The sequence below is a fragment of the Propithecus coquereli genome, unplaced genomic scaffold (genome assembly GCF_000956105.1).
Source record: "Propithecus coquereli isolate 6110/MARCELLA unplaced genomic scaffold, Pcoq_1.0 Scaffold285, whole genome shotgun sequence".
Lineage (NCBI taxonomy): Eukaryota > Metazoa > Chordata > Mammalia > Primates > Indriidae > Propithecus > Propithecus coquereli.
Genome location: NW_012148452.1, coordinates 1,634,141 through 1,655,283, shown reverse-complemented (window position 1 = coordinate 1,655,283; position 21,143 = coordinate 1,634,141). Strand labels below are relative to the sequence as shown.

The following is a 21,143-nucleotide window of genomic DNA, read 5'->3' as shown; positions in this document are numbered from 1 at the left end:
TCATTCTTTGACTTTAGCTTCTTTGGACTTATTTATCATTTGGAGCAATGCGTAGGTAACTAGTTAACAAAACCAATAGGGGACAATATAATACAAGTGCTTCCAATACTTTTTAGTCCATGAAGTCCTATTTTTAGCTGGACTTCATGCTAAATTCCTGTCTAGTTGCAAATTGAAACTTTATTATTAAATTTTAAAACTGATCTTAAAAGAAGGAAATGGGTTTTATTTGTTTTAAACTTCTCTTTGCTTAGCTTATGAATGTGATGGGCATTCTTCTACTTTTTTTAACCATAGGTGAATCCAAGTCGACTTCCTGTGGTTATTGGAGGATTACTTGATGTTGATTGTTCGGAAGACGTCATTAAAAACTTGATTCTTGTTGTAAGAGGACAATTTTCTACTGATGAGCTTGTTGCTGAGGTGGAAAAAAGAAACAGGTGTGGTACCATTTTAGTCTTCATAACTGGGATAAATTAGTAGGGTTTCTTAGCATTGTAATGGATAAAAATACAGCTAGTCAGTTGCCTCAAAGCTACTCAGTTACACATGGAGAATAATTTCCTGGAGATACCTAATTTAGAGGTGAGAAGCTAGCTGTCAGCACTGGAAAAAAATCTGTTTTCTGAAACATTACAGCTGTCATACAGAAAATTTGTTCACCTGGGTGATCACTTTTTTGCATGTTTATAATTATGAGGTTTGACATATAATTTTTTAATGTAAACTGTATAAGACTGCTTTTAGTTAGGTATGATACCAATATATTTAACAACTAACTTCACCGATAAATAGTATGGTGTTTTTTCAAGTATAGGAGGGAAAAGAGTTCCCTATACAACTCTGAGTTAAACTGATATTTAATTTTTAGTTCCGTAATGTGATAGTATGAATTATGAATTTCTAATAAAATATAGCATAAGTGCTTCTAAAGCTTACTAGGCTGAAGCCCTCTTTTAGCTGGAACATTTTTAGGAACTAGTGTTTGGGAAGTACTGATGGTAGTAAATGTGGTTGTCGAATTGGTATAATAGTAGGAAGTTACTCTGGCTGTATTAAGGGATATCAAGAAAACCTATGAAATTTAATTTTAACCTGAATTGATATGAGTAACCTACTAATGATATTTTTAGAATTTGTATTAGAATATTTCAAACATTTAAATGCAGAATGGAAAAATTCTGCACTTAAAGGCAATAGATACATAGTATAATACTGACTTAAAAGCTTGGGCCTAGTTCAGTGTCATTTTAGGTCATAACAATTTAATGTTTACACAGAGATTCAATTGAATCTTAAGTCTAATACCTAAAAAACAGTTTTATTGCATATTCTAAGGAAATGCCAGTTAGATAATTTGATTTTTGACAAATTATATTTTGAAAAACTAGATTCTTATCTAAATCACTAGTTTAGATGTGCCTTTATTCTTTTTTTTTGAGACAGAGTCTCACTCTGTTGCTCGGGCTAAAGTGCCGTGGCGTCAGCCTAGCTCACAGTAACCTCAAACTCCTGGGCTCAAGCAATCTTTCTGCCTCAGCCTCCCAAGTAGCTGGGACTACAGACATGGGCCACTATGCCCAGCTAATTTTTTCTATATATATTTTTAGTTGTCCAGCTAATTTCTTTCTATTTTTAGTAGAGATGGGGTCTTACTCTTGCTCAGGCTGGAAGATGTGCCTTTATTCTTTCAGTTAACATGATATAGCTGCTTGGGTTACACAAGTTTATAGAAGCTTGATTTTTGCCTTTATTAATTAAAAGAATTAAGTGTCTTTAATGGGAGTGTTCATAATAGCTACATTAATTTGATAGCCAAAATATTAGAGTAATGCTTTTTTTCTGGCTGCTTTTAATAATTAAAACCATGGTTGAGAGGGTGAGGCAAGAAGATCACTTGAGCCTGGGAGTTTAAGACCAGCCTGGGCAACAAAGCAAGACCCCATCTCTTATTTAAAAAGTATATATATATGCGCACGTGCACACACACACACACACACACACACACACACACACACACACACATTTTAAACTGTAAGTAAAAGAGGTAGTCATCAGGACCAATGGAATTCCAATTGATGTCTCTACCTTGCTATGGAAACAGAAGCTGTAGCTTAGCACAGCCATGATCCTTGGTAGATCATGACAACTAGAACCATTAAACCGAAGTTTCTAAAACTACCAAATTTTATTCCCAGTACATGTTTTGGATACTGCCCCCTTTGACTTTAGGTAACGCCATATGTTAATTGTGTTAAAAACTGAAAGGAACCTCAGATAGTCTGGCCTATATCATACCACATCCCCATCCTGTCCCTAAACAAAATTTTCTATCACCATCAAATTGGTATTAACTGATCAACACATAAATGCACATATAAGAATAACATCTATTGGATGTTGGGCAGGGGGGAGGGGAGAGGAGGGAGGAGGGGACGGGTATTTGCATACACAAAGAGTGCAATGCACACCCACCCAAAGGATGGACATATTTGAAACTCGGACTTGGGGGGGGCAAGGGCAACATACGTAACCTAAACATCTGTACCCCCATAATATGCTGAAAGGAAAAAAAAAAAAAGAATTCTGCTAAGCCACTCCAACTTTATCTAAGTTCCCTCATCTACAATAATAAAAAAAGATTAAAAGAAAAAAAAAATTTTCTAAAGTCCAGATATTTTGTCTGGTATAAAGAAAGGATAGTCTATGAATCTATAATCTCTCTTATATCCAAATATAAGTATTAATAGATAGGTGTATCTTATAGCAGATAGGTCTTAGAGAGTGAAAAAAGTCTTATATACCTTCTGTGTAATCTTAGGCAACTCAGCCATCTTTGAGTCTGAATTTCCCAATTTGTAATAGGGTTGTTGAGAATTAAAAATTATGTAAAGCCTGGTGTGGTGGTACGCGCCTGTAGTCCCAGTTACTCAGGGTGAGGTGGGAACATCACTTGGGGCCAGGAGTTTGAGGTAGAAGTGCACTGTGATCACACCTATGAATAGCCACTGCACTCCTGCCTAGGCAGTTGAGACCCTATCTCTTTTTTCTTTCCCCTCCCCTTTCCTCCCCTCCCCCTGTTTCCTGGGCTAGAGTGCCATGGCGTCACCCTAGCTCACAGCAACCTCAAACTCCTAGGCTCAAGTGATCCTCCTGCCTCAGCTTCCTGGGTAGCTGGGACTACAGGCATGCGCCACCATGCTGGGCTAATTTTTTCTATTTTTTAGTTGTTTTGGCTCATTTCTTTCTATTTATAGTAGAGATGGGGTCTTGCTCTTGCTCAGGCTGGTGTTAAAACTCCTGAGCTCAAGCAGTCCTCCCACCTCGACCTCCCAGAGTGCTAGGATTACAGGCGTGAGCCACTGCCCTGCCGAGACCCTATCTCTATTAAAAAAGAAAAAAGTATGTGAAAGCGCATTATAGACCGTAACGTACTTGTCTAGTTAGCATGTCCAGAGTATGTTATTTATAATACAGTATTTGTATGTTTGTATTTTTTGTTTGTTTTTCCCTAGATTGAAACTTCTTCTGCCTTGGCTAGAGGCCAGAATTCATGAGGGCTGTGAGGAACCTGCTACTCACAATGCCTTAGCCAAAATCTACATAGACAGTAATAACAACCCAGAGAGATTTCTTCGTGAAAATCCCTATTATGACAGTCGTGTTGTTGGAAAGTATTGTGAGAAGAGAGATCCACATCTGGCCTGTGTGGCTTATGAACGTGGCCAGTGCGATCTGGAACTTATTAATGTGAGTACTGCTAGCTGAATGTGTACAGAGAAAGCTGCATTTTATTAAACCTCTTATATGTTAGACTGGTGAATTTTGAGAGTTTGGGAGTGATTTTAGGTAAAATAGAGCATTTTTGGTGATGGGTGCTTTTTCAAAACTTTATTTCGAAATAATCGTGAACCTAAAAGTGCCCAAAATAATTAAAGTCTATACCCTTTGTCCTGACTGACCTATTAATGTTCTAACCCCACTAGCTTTACCGTTTGTGTTCTCACATTATTTCATATACGTACACCATTCATACACATATGCATACACTCATAATTTTTTAACCATATGAAAATAAGCTGTATACATCATAGCCTTATACCCCTTTGAGGTTTATTTCCTAAGAATGAGGATACTCTCCTTCAGATCCATATTATAGATATCAGCTTTAGTCAGTTTGACATTGATAGGATACTTTAAAAAATCTGTTTTATTCCAATTCTGTCAATTGACCAGCAATGGTCTTTGTAGTAGTTTATTTCCTCTATAGTCACATATTGCATGTGGTTGTCGTGTCTCTTTAGTTTCCTTTAATCTGGAATAGTTCTACAGTTTTTTGTCTTTTGTGACATTGATATCTTTATAAACGTAGACTTTTTTTCTATTTGTAATCTTTTATTGAGGCAAAATTCCTGTAACATCAAATTAACAATTTTACAGTGAACAGTTCGGTGCCAATTAGTACATTCACAATGCTATGTAATCACCACCTTCACCTAATTCCAAATTTTTATAACTTCAAAAGGAAACCCCATATTCATTAAATAGTTCCACATACCTCCTTCCCCCAGCCCCTGACAACCACCAAACTGTGCTCTGTTTTTATGCCTGTGCCTACTCTGTATATTTCATTTAAATGTAAAGTTTCTGCTTTTTGACTCACCTTAAAAAAAAAAAGTTTGTGCTTTGAGTTTCTTTGATTGTTCCTTTTGATTAGATTTAGATTATAAATTTCCATCCAGAATACACTTAAATGGTGTTTCGTCTTTCTCGTGCTGTTACATCCAGAGGCACATGATGTCTGTTATCCCCATTGTGATGTCAGTTTTAATCAGGTTGTCCCATTTCTTCATTTTATAATTATTACTCATTCTTTTTCAGATATTAAGCAGTCTGTGAGTAGACATTAAGACCATGCAAATATCCTCTTGTCCTCCCTCCCCCAATTTAGCATCTATTGATTTTCGCTTTAAACCATTGTTAATGTGTTGGTTGCAAAGTGAAGATTTTCCAACTCCAGTACTTTGTCCATATTTATCTTTCAGCATTCACATATTCATGGATGCATAGATTCCTGTTTTATTCAATGGGTTATAATCTGTTACTCTTAGTTATTATGCTCAAACTGTCCCTGTTTTGGCTGATGGGAACCTCTTCAGTCTGGTTCCATGTCTTTGTGTTGTGGGTTCATCATTCTTTGAGCACTTATCTTCTGGCACACAATACACAAGGCTCGTTTTATACCTTCCCCATCCCTGGGAAGGTACAAAAGAAAGCTACGAAGGTGAATTAGTCTTACTGGATATTGAACCATATTATAGAGCCACTATAATAAACAGTGCAGTACTGGTACATAAATAGACTGTTAGAATAAAACAGAAAGTACAAAAATATATCCAATATCATGGTGCTTTTTAAAAGCCTCCAGAAATTAATAACTATGTTTTTCCTATTGGTTGAATTTTAATAGGAAAAATTTGGGTGTGACCCACTCAAGATTACATGTATAAATAATGGATGTTTTTTCCTATAAAACAATAAACAGTTTAAAAGATAGGAAATAACCTTTAAAGTTAAAGTCATTCTATAAGAAGTCTTTATTTCTATCTTGAAATTAATCTTTCATATCTTATTTAGGTTTGCAATGAGAATTCCCTCTTCAAAAGTCTTTCTCGCTACCTGGTGCGTCGAAAGGATCCAGAATTGTGGGGTAGCGTGCTACTAGAAAGTAATCCTTACAGGAGACCCCTGATTGACCAGGTAAAATTGGCAAATATGTTTTAGGCTCCTCCTCGTAACTGTGAATGAAATCTTTTCCCTCATCATATACCCAAATATACTCAAATGGATCATTGTTGACTATGAGAGAAGGCAATACAAAGTAGAAGAAAATTTAAATTATACCACATATAAATGGATATAAATTTATATAAGTACAAATAGATGTATCTGTTACACATTAAGAAAAACAAAATACATCCCCAAAGACATGATTTAATTATATAAAACTTTCTTGGTTCATCTTAGTTAAAAGGAAAACAGCAAATTAAACATTAAAAGATTGCTATTATTAACACCTGAGAAGTGGCAAAATTGATTGTGAACATTCAAGATAATAAGTCAGCAAAGATTAAGATTGATAAGAGAAAATACAAAAAGACCAAGTGGGTAAATGTTAAATCTCACTAATAAGCATAGAACTGCAAATGAGATGTGGTTTTGTACCTATATAAAATTGAAAATATAATTTTAATACCCTAAAAATTGACAGTTATTGTAATGATTCTTCAATTCTCCTGATAGAAGTATAAATAAAACATTTTGGAAAAGAATAGATTGAAGGCAATTAATTTTTCATTTCTTTCCTAGGAAGCATTTCTAAGGAACATTCCCAAGTAGATACAAAGCTTCCTGGAAAAAATAAGCATTGCAGTGTCTGAGCACCATGTGAATTGCTAGAACCAGAGAAATTATTGATTTTTTCATTCTGCATCTTTGTAGTTGAATTATGTGTAGCCATTAAAGTGATAATGATGAATATTAGTGCGGATGATGTTTTAATCAGAGAAAAGATAGAAACTCTATAATTAGGGTAGTTTTTAAACAGAGTAGAATTATACCTAGTGTATGTATGTTCATGTAGATTTGTGTAGAAAGACCTTTCTTTGGTAAATGTAAAGGTATTTTTTCTACTTTATTCTTTTTTGCCTATTTCAGGATTTTATCTTTAAAAACTACCTTGATTCTCCTACTTATTCCCCGTATATCCTTTGTAGGTTGTACAGACAGCCTTGTCTGAGACTCAGGACCCTGAAGAAGTATCAGTAACTGTCAAGGCTTTTATGACTGCAGACCTTCCTAATGAACTTATTGAACTGCTGGAGAAAATTGTACTTGATAACTCTGTATTCAGTGAACACAGGTATGCTATCAGAGTGTGATCCATTGGCTGTCGATAGTCAGTCTTTAATTATGGCCTGTAAATTTTGGGAAGGAACAAAGAAACAAAGAGAAGGTTGCCTGAATTCTCACTCTGCTAATACCCTTTCTCTTCTTACCCTACCTCCTAAGATAAAAGCCTCTCTGTTAGCCACAGTGGTTATTTTTTATGACTGATAAGCTTTTTAATATTCCATTTAAAATATTTATTCCTGGAGGGCATGGTGGTTCATGCCTGTAATCTAAGCATTTTGGGAGGCTGAGGCGGGAGGATAACTTTAAGTCAGGAGTTTAAGACCAGAGTGAGCAACGTAGCGAGACCCCGTCTCTACAAAAATAGAAAAGTTAGGCAGGCATGGTGGTTCCAGCTACTTGGGAGGTTGAGATGTGAGAGGATTCCTTGAGCCTAGGAGTTGGAGGTTGCAGTGAGCTATGATGAGGTCACTGCATTCTAGCCTGGGCAATAGAGTGAGACTCTGTCTCAAAAAAAGTAAATAAATAAAATATTTATTCCTTTTCTTAAAGGAATCTACAAAACCTCCTCATCCTCACTGCAATTAAGGCTGACCGTACACGTGTTATGGAGTATATTAACCGCCTTGATAATTATGATGCCCCAGATATTGCCAATATTGCCATCAGCAATGAGCTGTTTGAAGAAGCATTTGCTATTTTCCGGAAATTTGATGTCAATACTTCAGCGGTACAGGTAAATCTTGAGATTACATAAGTCGAATTACTGTATGCAGTGCCTTCTCTTGATTGAATGTATGCATTATCCTACGAGGGTGGATATAATTGATTCCTATCGCAATAGAAGAGCAATAAAATGCCAATAGCTTAAATGTAATTGCTGTGGGTAAGATCCAGTTTACCATAGCCCTAATTCAAAAATTGGTTACCTAGGTCTTGATTGAACATATTGGAAACTTGGATCGAGCATATGAGTTTGCTGAACGCTGCAATGAACCTGCGGTGTGGAGTCAACTTGCAAAAGCCCAGTTGCAGAAAGGAATGGTGAAAGAAGCCATTGATTCTTACATCAAAGCAGATGATCCTTCATCCTACATGGAAGTTGTTCAGGCTGCCAATACTAGTGGTATGACTTCTTACCTTATGTGTTTAAGACCTCAGAAAATGATTAAGCTAAACATTAAGATATCTGTTCTGAATTACGCAGGAATTGGATACTACATGGTTACTGATGAACACTTCTAGCCCTCCCATCGTAGTCCACATACAAAGAGGCTGCATTTTGTGAATTTATAAAGTCTATGGGGAAGATTAATTTTCTGTTTTGAAGTCTCATAAAATCCTGATAGAGTTCTAATCTTAAAACTTTAAGGAAAAAGGGACTTCACCTATTTGGTCAGTGATAATATAGAAGTGTAATCTTGCACAATTTACACTTGTTATTCTCTATAACATTTCCTTGAAAAGGAAATTCATAGCAGTTCTCCTTATGTGAAAAGATAAACTAGAATGTTAGTGTTTGGATTTATTTTTTCTTTTTCTGTACTTAGGAAACTGGGAGGAACTGGTGAAGTACTTGCAGATGGCCCGTAAGAAGGCTCGAGAGTCCTATGTGGAAACAGAATTGATATTTGCGCTGGCTAAGACAAACCGCCTTGCAGAGTTAGAAGAGTTCATCAATGGGCCAAATAATGCTCATATCCAACAAGTGAGTTTTCCTTTCAGATTCTTTTAAACAGTGTAAAAATAAATAGTTGAGCAACTGTATTAGTTTGTTAGGATCGACACATCATAACTGAAGTATTTCTAGGAAAAAGTCTTACTGGAATATAAATCGGTATTAAGAATGTGAATTTGGAAAGAGGGTTGAGCTAAGGCTAATATCTTACCAAATATGTATTAACTTTTTTCCCCCAGGTTGGTGACCGTTGTTATGATGAAAAAATGTATGATGCTGCTAAGTTGTTGTACAATAATGTTTCTAACTTTGGACGCTTGGCATCTACCCTGGTTCACTTGGGTGAATATCAGGCAGCTGTTGATGGAGCTCGGAAAGCTAACAGTACTCGAACTTGGAAAGAGGTAATCTAAATACAAGTTTGTGTGAAGAATTAACATCTATTTGGAAATGCTCTTTAAACTGATTGGTTGAGGCCGGGTGAGGTGGCTCACGCTTATAATCCTAGCATTCTGGGAGGCCGAGGTGGGAGGATTGATCAAGTTCAGGAGTTTGAGGTTGCAGGGATGATGCCACTGCACTCTACCCAGGGCAACAGAACAAGACTATCTCAAAAAAAAAAAAAAGAAAGCTGATTAGTTGAAAACACTACCCATGTTTACATTTGAGTTGACATAGAGGAAATGTTTATTCTAGGTCTGCTTCGCCTGTGTCGATGGGAAAGAATTCCGTCTTGCTCAGATGTGTGGGCTTCATATTGTAGTACATGCAGATGAATTAGAGGAACTTATCAACTACTATCAGGTAATGAACAGGAGCCTTTTTTATGATCTGCGACCCTTTACCACAGATATTCTTGTCTTTAATTGCAAATTTCTCTTTTTAGGATCGTGGATATTTTGAAGAACTGATAACCATGTTGGAAGCAGCATTGGGACTTGAGCGAGCTCACATGGGAATGTTTACCGAATTAGCTATTTTGTATTCTAAATTTAAACCTCAGAAGATGAGGGAGCACCTGGAGCTGTTCTGGTCTAGAGTGAATATTCCTAAGGTAACCAACCTCTAACGTTGTGAAGCAACTCTATAGCTAAAACTAATACTTTAAAACATCTTATTTTTTTTAAAGGCTATTAGTTAGAAGTAGAGACTCATATTTAAAGCAGTTAAATCTTTCTTGTGCCAGGTTCTGAGAGCTGCAGAACAGGCTCATCTTTGGGCAGAACTGGTGTTTTTGTATGATAAGTATGAAGAATATGATAATGCCATAATTACCATGATGAATCATCCAACTGATGCATGGAAAGAAGGGCAGTTCAAAGATATCATTACCAAGGTGTGTACCTTCTTCAGAAGATACAGGCTTCAGAAGGAGAAAGCTCACTAGGAAGTAACTCTGACTTAACATATGGAGTTTTCCCATTTTAGGTTGCCAATGTGGAACTATACTACAGAGCAATACAGTTCTACTTAGAATTTAAGCCTCTGTTGTTAAATGATTTGCTGATGGTGCTGTCTCCACGGTTGGATCATACTCGTGCAGTCAATTATTTTAGCAAGGTAATAATTTTAAACCGAACTTCATAGCAGGGAATTAAGACATAATTGGATAATTTTTGTTCCTGGAACTTCAATAACATGTTATATTTGTAACACACTCTTTATTTTAAAGGTTAAACAGCTACCACTGGTGAAACCATATTTGCGTTCAGTTCAGAACCACAACAACAAATCTGTGAATGAATCACTGAATAATCTCTTTATTACAGAGGAAGATTATCAGGTAAAATCTTTGATTCTTGCACATACTCTCAAAACTCAAGTTATGAATGTGTTGTAAAGTTGGTATATTTTGCCGTAAAAAAGCCCATTATCCTTTAGGATTGTAAATAGTAGGTCCTTGTATGCCTAGGATTTAAATTTAATAAGGTTTTCAAGATTGATAAATCTCCTAATTAAGTGCCATGTTTCAGAATTTTGCTTAGATCTTGTTAAGATACTGCTTTAGAAAAAAAGATGGGAGCTGGGCATGGTGGCATATGATTGTAGTCTCAACTACTCAGGGAGGCCTAAGCAGGAGAATTGCTTGAGCCCAGGAATTCAGATCTAGCCCGGGCAATGTAGCGAGACCCTGTCTCTAAAAACAAAACAAAAAAAGATGCAGTTACTTTATCTCTGACGTTAATTTAGGTTATAGTTAGGAACAAAAAAGTCCTTAATCTCTTACCTAGTCTATTAAACTTATTTGATATTAACTGTATTTATTCACTGTTTTTCTTCCCAATATCTTACTAGTATTTGTCTTTTAATAAACTTATGAAGGATTTTGCATAAGCAAAATTGAGCTAGTTATGGTTAAGGTTATGCTAGTTGCATTTTTTTTCCTTTCTCTTGCCGTCAGCAAGATTTTCTTTTAGACTCGGTCCAGGATGATCTGTACTGCTGAATATCATGCTGAGTTGTACCAGGAGTTTCCCTAGAGCATAAAATCTTACTCTCCACATTACAAAGCCTTTCAATTTCAGAATCATTCACGTTAGTCCTTGATACTAAAAATCCTTGGACAAAATTGTATCTTAGGAAATCTCATAGTACCTCTGAGGACATTATTGTCATAAAATTAGATTGAAGAAACTTTAACTGTTCAGATTTTAACTTTGTAGTTTGATGCTTGAATCTAGGCTATCATATTACATGTTACCATCTAATGGGCTCATCAATCAAGAATGATGGAATGTAAATGTTAAAACACTGATTTGGCATTTGGATGGCTTTTTTTTTTAAGGCTCTGCGAACATCAATAGATGCCTATGACAACTTTGACAATATCTCGCTTGCTCAACGTTTGGAAAAACATGAACTCATTGAGTTTAGAAGAATTGCTGCTTATCTCTTCAAAGGCAACAATCGCTGGAAACAGAGTGTTGAGCTGTGCAAGAAAGACAGCCTTTACAAGGTTGATAAAGTTGGTGGGGGCAGGGCTGTTAAACCAAGCCTAAAATAATATATTTCAAGTGATTATGTTTTATGAAAGTACTAGTTTTGTGACTATGAGAATTGACTTTAAGCTCCCATTTGAAGAGATGGCAATTAAGTCAGTGGATTTCTTGATTCTGTGGGCTGTCTTATATTAAGGTTGAACTTATCTCTCTTTAAGAAAAGCTTGTCCTTTTCCTTTCCTTTGAAATTTTTCATTTAAATTATATAAGTAGGAGGCTTTCTTTTCCCATTGCAAATGCAGATTTACATTTTTGGGAAGTTTCCATTGTATTACTTGGTTTACCAGTTCAGCATGTTTGGGTTTAATTCTTGACCTTCACTGTTTCCTCTGAATAGGATGCAATGCAGTATGCCTCTGAATCTAAAGACACTGAGTTGGCTGAAGAACTCCTGCAGTGGTTTTTGCAGGAAGAAAAAAGAGAGTGCTTTGGAGCCTGTCTCTTTACCTGTTACGATCTCTTAAGGCCTGACGTTGTCCTGGAAACTGCATGGAGGCACAACATCATGGACTTTGCCATGCCCTATTTCATCCAGGTCATGAAGGAATACTTGACAAAGGTAATGACTCTTCTAAGTGTATTCAGAACTAATTATCTTGCAAATATGTAAAATTCTACATGCAGGGGTTATATGTAAATGTTTTTTCTCTAGTAGAAGTTATTTAGTTGATCATAAAATATTCCTGTTCTCTGAAAATTTTTTTAATTGATTTGAAAGGGAATATAAACATAGCCTGTCAGAATGTTTATCCTCAGTGTATTTCTGAGGGTGAATAATAATCTATATATTTTTTTAATATTTGATAAAATTTTTTTCAAAATAGCATCTTTCTCAAAATTCCTGTAACTCAGATGTTCATAACTAGTACTGTAGATTTATTTAGTTGATTCCTGACTTTAATGATGTCTGTGCCTGTTTCCCCTGGGAAAGCCGCGTGTGTATTCTTAATATCCTGTTAATCTTCACAATTTTTTGAAAGTCTAATCCCTAATTTAAAAATGTTATAGGAGGTTAACAATTAACCACATTTCCTAAAAACACATTAAACAAGCTGGGGGCATAATCACCTTATAAAATTTACTCTTCATCTTAGTGTCCCTTGTTAATGTCAGAATATTTTTTACTCACCCTATTCTCAACAGTTACTAGCTTTCTCGCTGTACAACATTTTAAAATGGTTTTAAAGAATCCATTTTGTCAAAGCAAAAACATGCTTAAAATCAGTCTCACAGTCTCACATCTGATCTTTCAGCCTGCCTGAGTAAAGGGTGGCGGGATAAAGCACTACTAACAACCCCCAGTATACCAAATTTTTCCTTAGAATATCACCTAATTAAATACCATTGTGTTTAGTTAAGATTTTTAAAGAGTTAACATTTTCTATGTAAAGTTCAGTGTAAAAGAAAAAACAGTTGCCTTATCTTAGTCATAGATGAGAATAGCATCTTTTCTTATGCATAATGCCAACTTGTGAGACCTGGCTCTAAGCTGCTGTTAACCTAAATGCTGTATATTTTACTAGCAATTAAACTGCTTTCTTTCACACTGATTGTAGCATAAATTCTTCTGCAGTAAGCTTTGAAGTTAAAAAAAAAAAAAATTCTAAATTTTGCTTCCAGTTTGCCCTTTATTTTCACTTCTCATACCTTTTTTAGTATTAGATGTTTCTCCCCTAAACCTTTGTTGCTGATTCTACCTTTTTATGCTCAATATGGAATTTGATTTTTTTCTAAGCTGCACCTTCTGAATTCCTTTGCAGGTTGATGCAATAAAGGAAAAGGTGAAAGTTGATTCTTTTCCATCTTTAAGTCTGGAGGACTAAGTCTAAGGAATTTGCATGATTTTTTTCCTTCCTTTTCTACACTGCTGCTGCTGCTTTTTCCCCCCCAATAAATTTTCACTAAAGCCTCTGCAAGTCCCTTGAAACATAACTATAATAGAGCTGTAGGACATTAGTAGATGTTTGCTACTAATCGGCTAATAGGCTTTAGGAAGGGCAGGAGGCCAATCAGTAGTTGGTTCACAGTCTCTCTTAAATATATTATTAAAAACTGAGCATGGTGAGTTTCCATACTAATTCTAAAGTACCAGGAAATTTCTCTTCCCTGTCAGGGTAACTGGACCATAATAGGACTTTTCTTACTACTTGAAATAAATTAAAACAGCCTCTGGTTTTATTTTGTGAGCTTGCCTGACAGTTGTTGAATTCATATATACATGATGCCCTGAAAGACTTTTTGGGGTTTTTTTGTTATTGAAGGACTGTGATCCAGTTTCTGATCTCTTGATTCTTACTAATTTTTTGCTGAAAGTAGATACGAGAGATACTAGCTGCTTCCGAAGAGACTTTCCTCATGTTTCTCCAGGTGTCCAGTTCTTATGGTGCTAGTCCATTTTTAAGAGGAATCAAAACCGTTTTAATCATGAGAGCCAAGCTTGCTATAATTGTTGCTGAGCAACATGGATTATTTCTGTTTATAATGAAGCAATATTGACTTCTACTTTCTGTAATAAGGCACACCTCTGAAGCTACCAAAATTTGCTCTTATTGATCAGTTGGCTTGTCCAAGAAGGTCAAATTTAGGCACCTTTTGGTTGCTGCTTTCTTCATTGGCTTTTCTCCAACCCAACATAAATGAAACAAACTTAGAAATATATATCTGTTATCAAATTGTGGTTAGAAAATGGTGGGAAGGTAATGGAGAGTTGAAACAAATTTAAAAGAATTTGTGTGGGGGACAACGCCTTGGGATCATGTTGAACCAAACTGGAGTCACCACTGGAACTTAGGGCAAACCTGAGTAAAATGCATTGTGTGTGAGACCCTTCAGCAGCTAGTAAGCAAGGCAGTTAGAAAGCGTGTGTGTGAAAAACAGGTAATTGAACTGCAGTGTTATGCATTGTTTCAAATCAAGCATGTACAACAGTCATTGCAATTACATCATATTACTTTTGAAACTCTTATAGCATTGCTGTGGGCTGTGTGTGTTTCTTGAGAGCCTGTATAGCAACAGTCATCTTCAGATCTCACTTCTTGCTTCAGTACTTTTGCCTTTTTTTCATGCACACATACACCAAAATAACTGACTGCATGTTAACTTTTCCTCTGCAGCATATTGCAGTCTTTGTGGAAAAGCCTTTTACATTTTAGTGAATTTTCAATAGTACAGATGAAACTGAATTCAGTGATGTGCTTACCTGTAATTTTTCTTTTTAAATCCAAGGATCAGAAACTTTTGTTACAGCTCTTAACAAAAGCTTGTATTCATAAAAGCCTTCTCTGCTTTTCTTTTTTAAGCAATCTAAATTGGGTCAGTGGAAATAAAAATTGGGTGTTCCTATGCCAGAGGCTGTCCCATTATATAGAAAAATCTAAAATTTTTGCTTAGCTTGATGCTATTCCTTCAGAATTTTTAATTTTTTCCCTATGCCCGACCTGCCTATGTTTATGCCTGGACATTGTGATATTGTTAGCTCTAAGTCTTCCATGTATTTCTGTTATAGGACTTCCGTGCTTAATATCCGATTCAGACATAACTCTTAAACACGTATTCACTTTAGATTTCTTTTCCTTGAAAGTCTGGAAGTGTATAATGCAGTGGTGGCTTTTTGGTTATTTCATTTTTCTTTTTCTTATAAGTTATTAATGTACAGGCATCCATGTATTTTTCTGTATAACTTCTGTAGCTCACTCTTGGATACTGGTTAGTTAGCAAAACCCCACGTGACCCTTGATGGCACAGAACTGTGCTTTGAATTCTATAGCTGTAGTAATTTTTGTTGTAAGTTTGGATGCCAAACAGTGGGTATTTCACAGAGTACTTATATTCCATAACAGTCTTTAATTTGATATTAGGGTAATTTGCAACACATCATTTAGGCTATAAAATAGGATAATAGTGTACAAAAGCAAACTAACCCATCTTCTTAAGGTAGAAAAACCATATTTCATCTGCACAAATCTGGAGTCTACTTAGGCTTACTTTTCACAGACTTTTAGTTCCCTGACAAAGAAAGATGGATTAGACCCATATTTATGGTATTTAACATGAAATAATTAAAATAAGTATAAAACACTATCATAACCTTAATGGCCTGTGCGAAGACTAAAAGACACTATTTCAGTAGTTTCACATAGAAATGAGGTGCCACTTTAACCTTTTTAGGACCAGATTTTTATAGCTTTTTCACTGACGTCTGTATGTCTTTTTTTGTGAGTGATTTTTCTCCATTTGCCTTTTTGAGGAACATACAGTAAACATTTTTAAAATGTTCCTCCCTGTACTTTGCCCCCCAGTCTCACTCAGCACGGTTAATGACCTTGAAAACCACTAGTAATAGGTAACATTGAGATGTGAAATTTAGTTTTACTTTAGAGTATAATGACATACCAATTACAAGGCTTTGATTGAGATACCAACTTTTAAATCATTTATAAAAACACATATAGCGTAAAAGGCAATGGAACTTGTACGGTGAAGGAGATTCCCTAATCCCAGGGTCATAATGTCACTTCTCTCTAATTCATCACAGAATTACAGAATCAAATCATGTTAGCCCTAGAAGGAACTTTGCAGATCATTTCATTCAAATTCTCATTATATAGAGAAGGAAATTTGCAGGCCAGTGCAGTGGTTTGCCAAGGTCACACAGTTAGTGGAAGGATCTAGGCATTCTAACTACATTCTTTCACTAATACATTTGGACTCCTCTACAGAATTATTTCTGTCTGATACTATACACTTTGATTTAGAGTAGCCATTTACTTCTTCGGCTTTATTAAAAGCAAAAATTTTCTTCCTCAAGAAGTTGGGAAAATTGAGCTTTCCTAATTATTTCTTAGAGAATAGAGCCACGTAGCATTAAAACGTACAGCCTGTCTTTATACAGAAAGATTCAATATGGAGCCACTTGAATCTTAAACTTCAGTCTGCACCTATAACCAGTATCAACAGAAGCTGTACACAATTGGCAAAAATAGTTTATTCTGCACAAGTACTTGTCATTAGACTCATTTCACTTTTTTGAATGCCATTTCCTCTGGGGAGGGAAGTCTGGCCAGTTCATGAGTTCATTACTATGTTTGATAGGTTTTAAACTTCGTTTGAAAAAGTGGTTCCTTCCCTCCCTCAGGCTGCATCCTAGCATGCCCAGTTTTAGCCTGGCGTGAGCTTTTATGGCATTTATAAATCCCTCCGTCCTGAGGGTTTATAATGACAGTGCTGAAAACCACCTTGACTGAAGTATGAACATTGCCATTGAATTTGAGGGGGCCTGAGAATGTTCTTTGTAGTCTGTTTTATTTTGACAGAATTTAACATACTAAGGCTTTTCCACTTTCTGCCATAAACCTAGGTTTATAATACTTTGGGGGTACTAATTAAAATAACCTGTTTTTCTCCAGGTGGATAAATTAGACGCTTCAGAATCACTGAGAAAAGAAGAAGAACAAGCAACAGAGACACAACCTATTGTTTATGGTAATCTCTCTCTTTTTTTTTTTTTACCCTCAAAGAAATACATTAGACAAACATTTAATTCTTTAGCGATTCTATCTCAAAACAGAAATGTAAGTAGCTTCCAAAGTAGAAGAAAAAGGCTTGCTGAGTTAAGGAATACTCCTTCATTGCCATATTTTTTCCCGAAAACAGTCTTAAAGCAGGCATTATTATTCACTGAAATAATCTTAAATGCAAGGAAAACCTCACAAAGTCATTTAAGATTGTAACCTAACGTTTCCCTGTCATCTGGTCACTGATTAATAACTTGCTTATAAATTACTGAGAAAGAAATACTGATGAATTCACTTTTCAGAAGAGCGAAAGGTGATTGAATATGCCAAGGCTGGCTTTAGTATGCTTTACATAAAGAATACATCCTCACTGTAAATTGTCACTGGGGCAGAGAACTGGGTAGTATTTCTGTTTGAAAACTTTCCAGAGAGATAGGATCTTCAAACTCTCAAGTGAATATTTAGGCAGTTTAATTTCTTCTTATACCTGCATGTCTGAATTACTTCCCCTTTCCATTCCATACCTGGTGAACAGATTCATTTGAACAGTAAGTTTAAAGGGTCGATAGGTTAAAGCACTATAATAAGGAGTTCTTTGGAAGGGAGCATAAAAATATGACCATTGTATCTCAGGCTACTGAAGAAAATACTACATACATTTATTATGGCATTATCTCCTTTTTTACAGACAAAAGAAGTATTTGGGAATTTAGGGGACAGGATAGTTTTGATAAAGTTAGAGAAAGTTAAAAATGGATTCTTAAGAGATGAGAGCAAGATTTTGACATGTTTGAGATAGGAAACAGTAGGAACAATCAGGGTGGGTATAATTTGGGGGTACTACTGAATTTGGCTTGCCTTCAGGGTGTTTAAATGGGCAATTGAAAGGGAAGTTGGAATTTTAAGACAGATGTCAGTGTCAAGGTTAGGGATGATTTTTTACAAACTGGATTCCAAAAAGAATTTGCTTACTATAGACAACTTTGGTTGTTAATCACAACAAAGAAAGACACAGAGTTACTTGTGCTGGGAGAAATCTAAGTTTACATTCTAGTGGGAGATTAAGAGTACTTGTTCTATGCTGGTAGGGAGGGGTGTTATGTGTGTTCTCTCTAAATAAGGCAGGTTCCCTACAGGTCATGTTTTATGTCATGTGGGTGACAACTATTTAAACCTAGGAAAGAGTGTCAACATATAATATTGGATAGAGGGTGTGTTCTAATGTATTTCATACCTCATGCCTATTTGAATGTGTCTTATTTTTTATTACTGTCTCTAAATTAGTACTGGATTCTTTGCTAGAAATGCATTAAATTTCATTACCATTCACACATGTTTAAATCAGAAATTTAAATCTAACTTTAAAAGTTCAATTATGTATTATATTAAAACATGCCATTTTAAAAACTAAAGTTTCCCTAGAAAAAAAAAACCTTAAGTTTTCCTGTGCTGATTTTATTGTGTCACTAAATGTAATGTGCAAGTACCATGTGATAGACTTGTTGGCAAGATGCCTGATGATGTCCAGTGTGCTTTAAATGATACAGAGTCCTGGCTTTTGGCCCTGCAGTGTTGGCTTTTTAGGCAGGACCCTTCTTAGGGTTAAAAAGTCATGCCAAAATTGTGACAGTCCGAAGTGCCCCAACACAACACATTCTAAGTTGTGATTATGTTGCTAGAGTGGGGGAGATTGGAGTGTTCTAGTCTTACAATGCTAACAGTTTCTCCTGCCTCCTTGCCTCTGCCCCTTTTTGTTTTCTCCTTTAGGTCAGCCCCAGTTGATGCTGACAGCAGGACCCAGTGTTGCCGTCCCTCCCCAGGCACCCTTTGGTTATGGTTATACTGCACCACCCTATGGACAGCCTCAGCCTGGTTTTGGGTACAGCATGTGAGATGGAAAGCTGATCCTGTAGTCACCTATTTTCATACTGAAACATTGTCTTTACCCACTTCTCAGTTTTTAACGAGGGAAACAGGCAACGTTGTTCTTGTAACCTTTATTTCATGAAGGACTACTTTTTGTTTCTAACTATAAACTTGGATCACCTATGTTAAAACATTATTTCACATTCCACATCATTTTAGAATTTATTTTCAAAGGGGAATAGTTTCAATGTTTTATTCACTTGGGCTTTTTTCCTTCCCCCTCATTCTTTGAAGAACTGCTTAATATTCAATCTGTTGTGAAGAACCTGATTTGCACTGTAGTGTTTAAAGAAACAAAGAAACTCTAATACTGAATCTCTTAAATTTAGTGTATGTAAACAGCTTAATATGTATTGTCTAAATGCATTTAAATCTCTTTTATTCAAAGAAAAGCTAAAGCAGAAATACTGGTATATGACCATGCAAGACTGTCAATGCCAACAAAGACAACACTAATCAGCGTATCCTACATTGGATTGCAGTGCTCTCCAAATTATTTGAAAAATGCATACAGACAACTTGCCTGATTTTTAAATGAGCATAAAAAGGCCCTCTAACCTATGCAGGTTTCCCCATTATGCATATAGAAAATGCTAGTGTTTTGCTCACTTCATATGTAACAGGTGCCCTTATGTTGTGCTGTATCCTGTGCTTTTTCTGTGGGACCATTCCATTCAGGAACAAAGAGCACCATGATTCCAATCTTGTGTGTACTAACCCTTCCCTGAGGTTTGTGTATGTTGGATATTGTGGTGTTTTAGATCACTGAGTGTACAGAAGAGAGAAATTCAAACAAAATATTGCTGTTCTTCAGTTTTGTTTTGTGGAATTTGAAATTACTCAAATTTAAAATAAATTACTGGACTGTGGAAGTAACATGTAGAATTGCAGTTTCAATTAAATCTCTCTCAAACCAAAAGAACAGTAGTTTTGGTAGTTGCATATTGGATACTGAGACATGATTCATGGAGGCATGAGAGGAAGTGGAATGAGGATTGGGACATGCGAAGAAATTGTGTATTATATCATGTATAGTCCTGTAGTTAATAAAGTAACAGGCAGTAGTTTAAAGAACCAGTCACTACTAGAGTGGGGTACATTTCACCTATCTCCAACATTTTAACCAAGTGACAATTTCACTTAATATAACCTAACGTTCATGATTTGTTCATTTAACTTGAAATAAAATATATTTGAACATGTAGTTACCATGCTGTTTCTCACCATGAATTGTAAAGGTGCCCAAATTATGGGTATTTTAAGTTGATTTTTTTAAAAAACTGGTTATGCATTCAACTCTTTTGCTTATGGCTGAGAATGTTACTACTTTAAGTTCATTTCACTATCCCTTAATCCTTAATAGTTTACACATAGCCCCTTGCCCAGCCTTGTATTGCTCTACAACTATTTAGGCAAACACCATAAGCTCTGCTGAAGAGTTTTTAAAAACTTAAAACCCCTGAGCTCTTTCCCCACCTTTAATCCTCCCCCTGCCAATCTTCATATAGGAAATTAGAGTATTAGCTGGAAAATTCCTTTAGGTTTGTCATAGTGAAAACATGTTCAGGCCCAGCTGTGCATATGTTCCTGGATCTCTGCTCCCTTTCTTCATTGTTAACAAATCAAGAGGGAGAATAGGAATGGTCCCTAGACTAGCAGCTCATTCTTTTCGGTGTCAAGATTTGTTCTGGACCTTTCCTATACTTCCAATCAACTAGTTTTCATCAGTGGGATGATTTTTCTTTTCCCTCATGGAAGCAAATAAAAATACTTTAATAAAGGTTTTCTTATAGCAAACAATTTTTTTTTTTAAGAAACAGTGGTTTTTTTTTTTTTTTGCAAATTGCCACTTTAAGCTGTCCATACCTGTCCATAGTAGAAAGAGAAACCTCTGTGATGTATGACTTAGGTTCAAACCCTGAGCCAAGTTGAGCTTCTGAGCTTGTTTCCTCATCTGTATATTAACACTGAGTACTTTTCAGAATTATTTGGCATTTATCTTTGAATCACAAAATGTTTAGCCCAAGACTGGACAATTGTAAGTGTACACTAAATGGCAAAATTAACTGGTAATAAACTATTTTAAGCCAAGAATCTTCCCTAACATTACTCTGA

The 21,143-nt window shown here is 35.8% G+C and overlaps 1 protein-coding gene across 1 annotated transcript in view; it reads left to right on the top strand.

Annotated features, from left to right (window-relative positions):
- Positions 1–19,942, top strand: part of CLTC (clathrin, heavy chain (Hc)) — a 64,509-nt gene extending 44,567 nt beyond the window's left edge. Inside the window, exons 16-32 of the mRNA XM_012648427.1 lie at positions 298–440; positions 3,516–3,750; positions 5,638–5,760; positions 6,777–6,922; positions 7,465–7,648; positions 7,846–8,038; positions 8,463–8,620; positions 8,830–8,994; positions 9,287–9,394; positions 9,477–9,644; positions 9,777–9,926; positions 10,019–10,150; positions 10,263–10,373; positions 11,376–11,546; positions 11,927–12,148; positions 16,995–17,070; positions 18,870–19,942. Coding sequence (XP_012503881.1) covers positions 298–440; positions 3,516–3,750; positions 5,638–5,760; positions 6,777–6,922; positions 7,465–7,648; positions 7,846–8,038; positions 8,463–8,620; positions 8,830–8,994; positions 9,287–9,394; positions 9,477–9,644; positions 9,777–9,926; positions 10,019–10,150; positions 10,263–10,373; positions 11,376–11,546; positions 11,927–12,148; positions 16,995–17,070; positions 18,870–18,994 — 2,610 coding nt within the window. The 3' untranslated portion in view covers positions 18,995–19,942. The remainder of the gene's footprint in view (positions 1–297; positions 441–3,515; positions 3,751–5,637; positions 5,761–6,776; positions 6,923–7,464; positions 7,649–7,845; positions 8,039–8,462; positions 8,621–8,829; positions 8,995–9,286; positions 9,395–9,476; positions 9,645–9,776; positions 9,927–10,018; positions 10,151–10,262; positions 10,374–11,375; positions 11,547–11,926; positions 12,149–16,994; positions 17,071–18,869) is intronic.
- Positions 19,943–21,143: the final 1,201 nt, after the last annotated feature.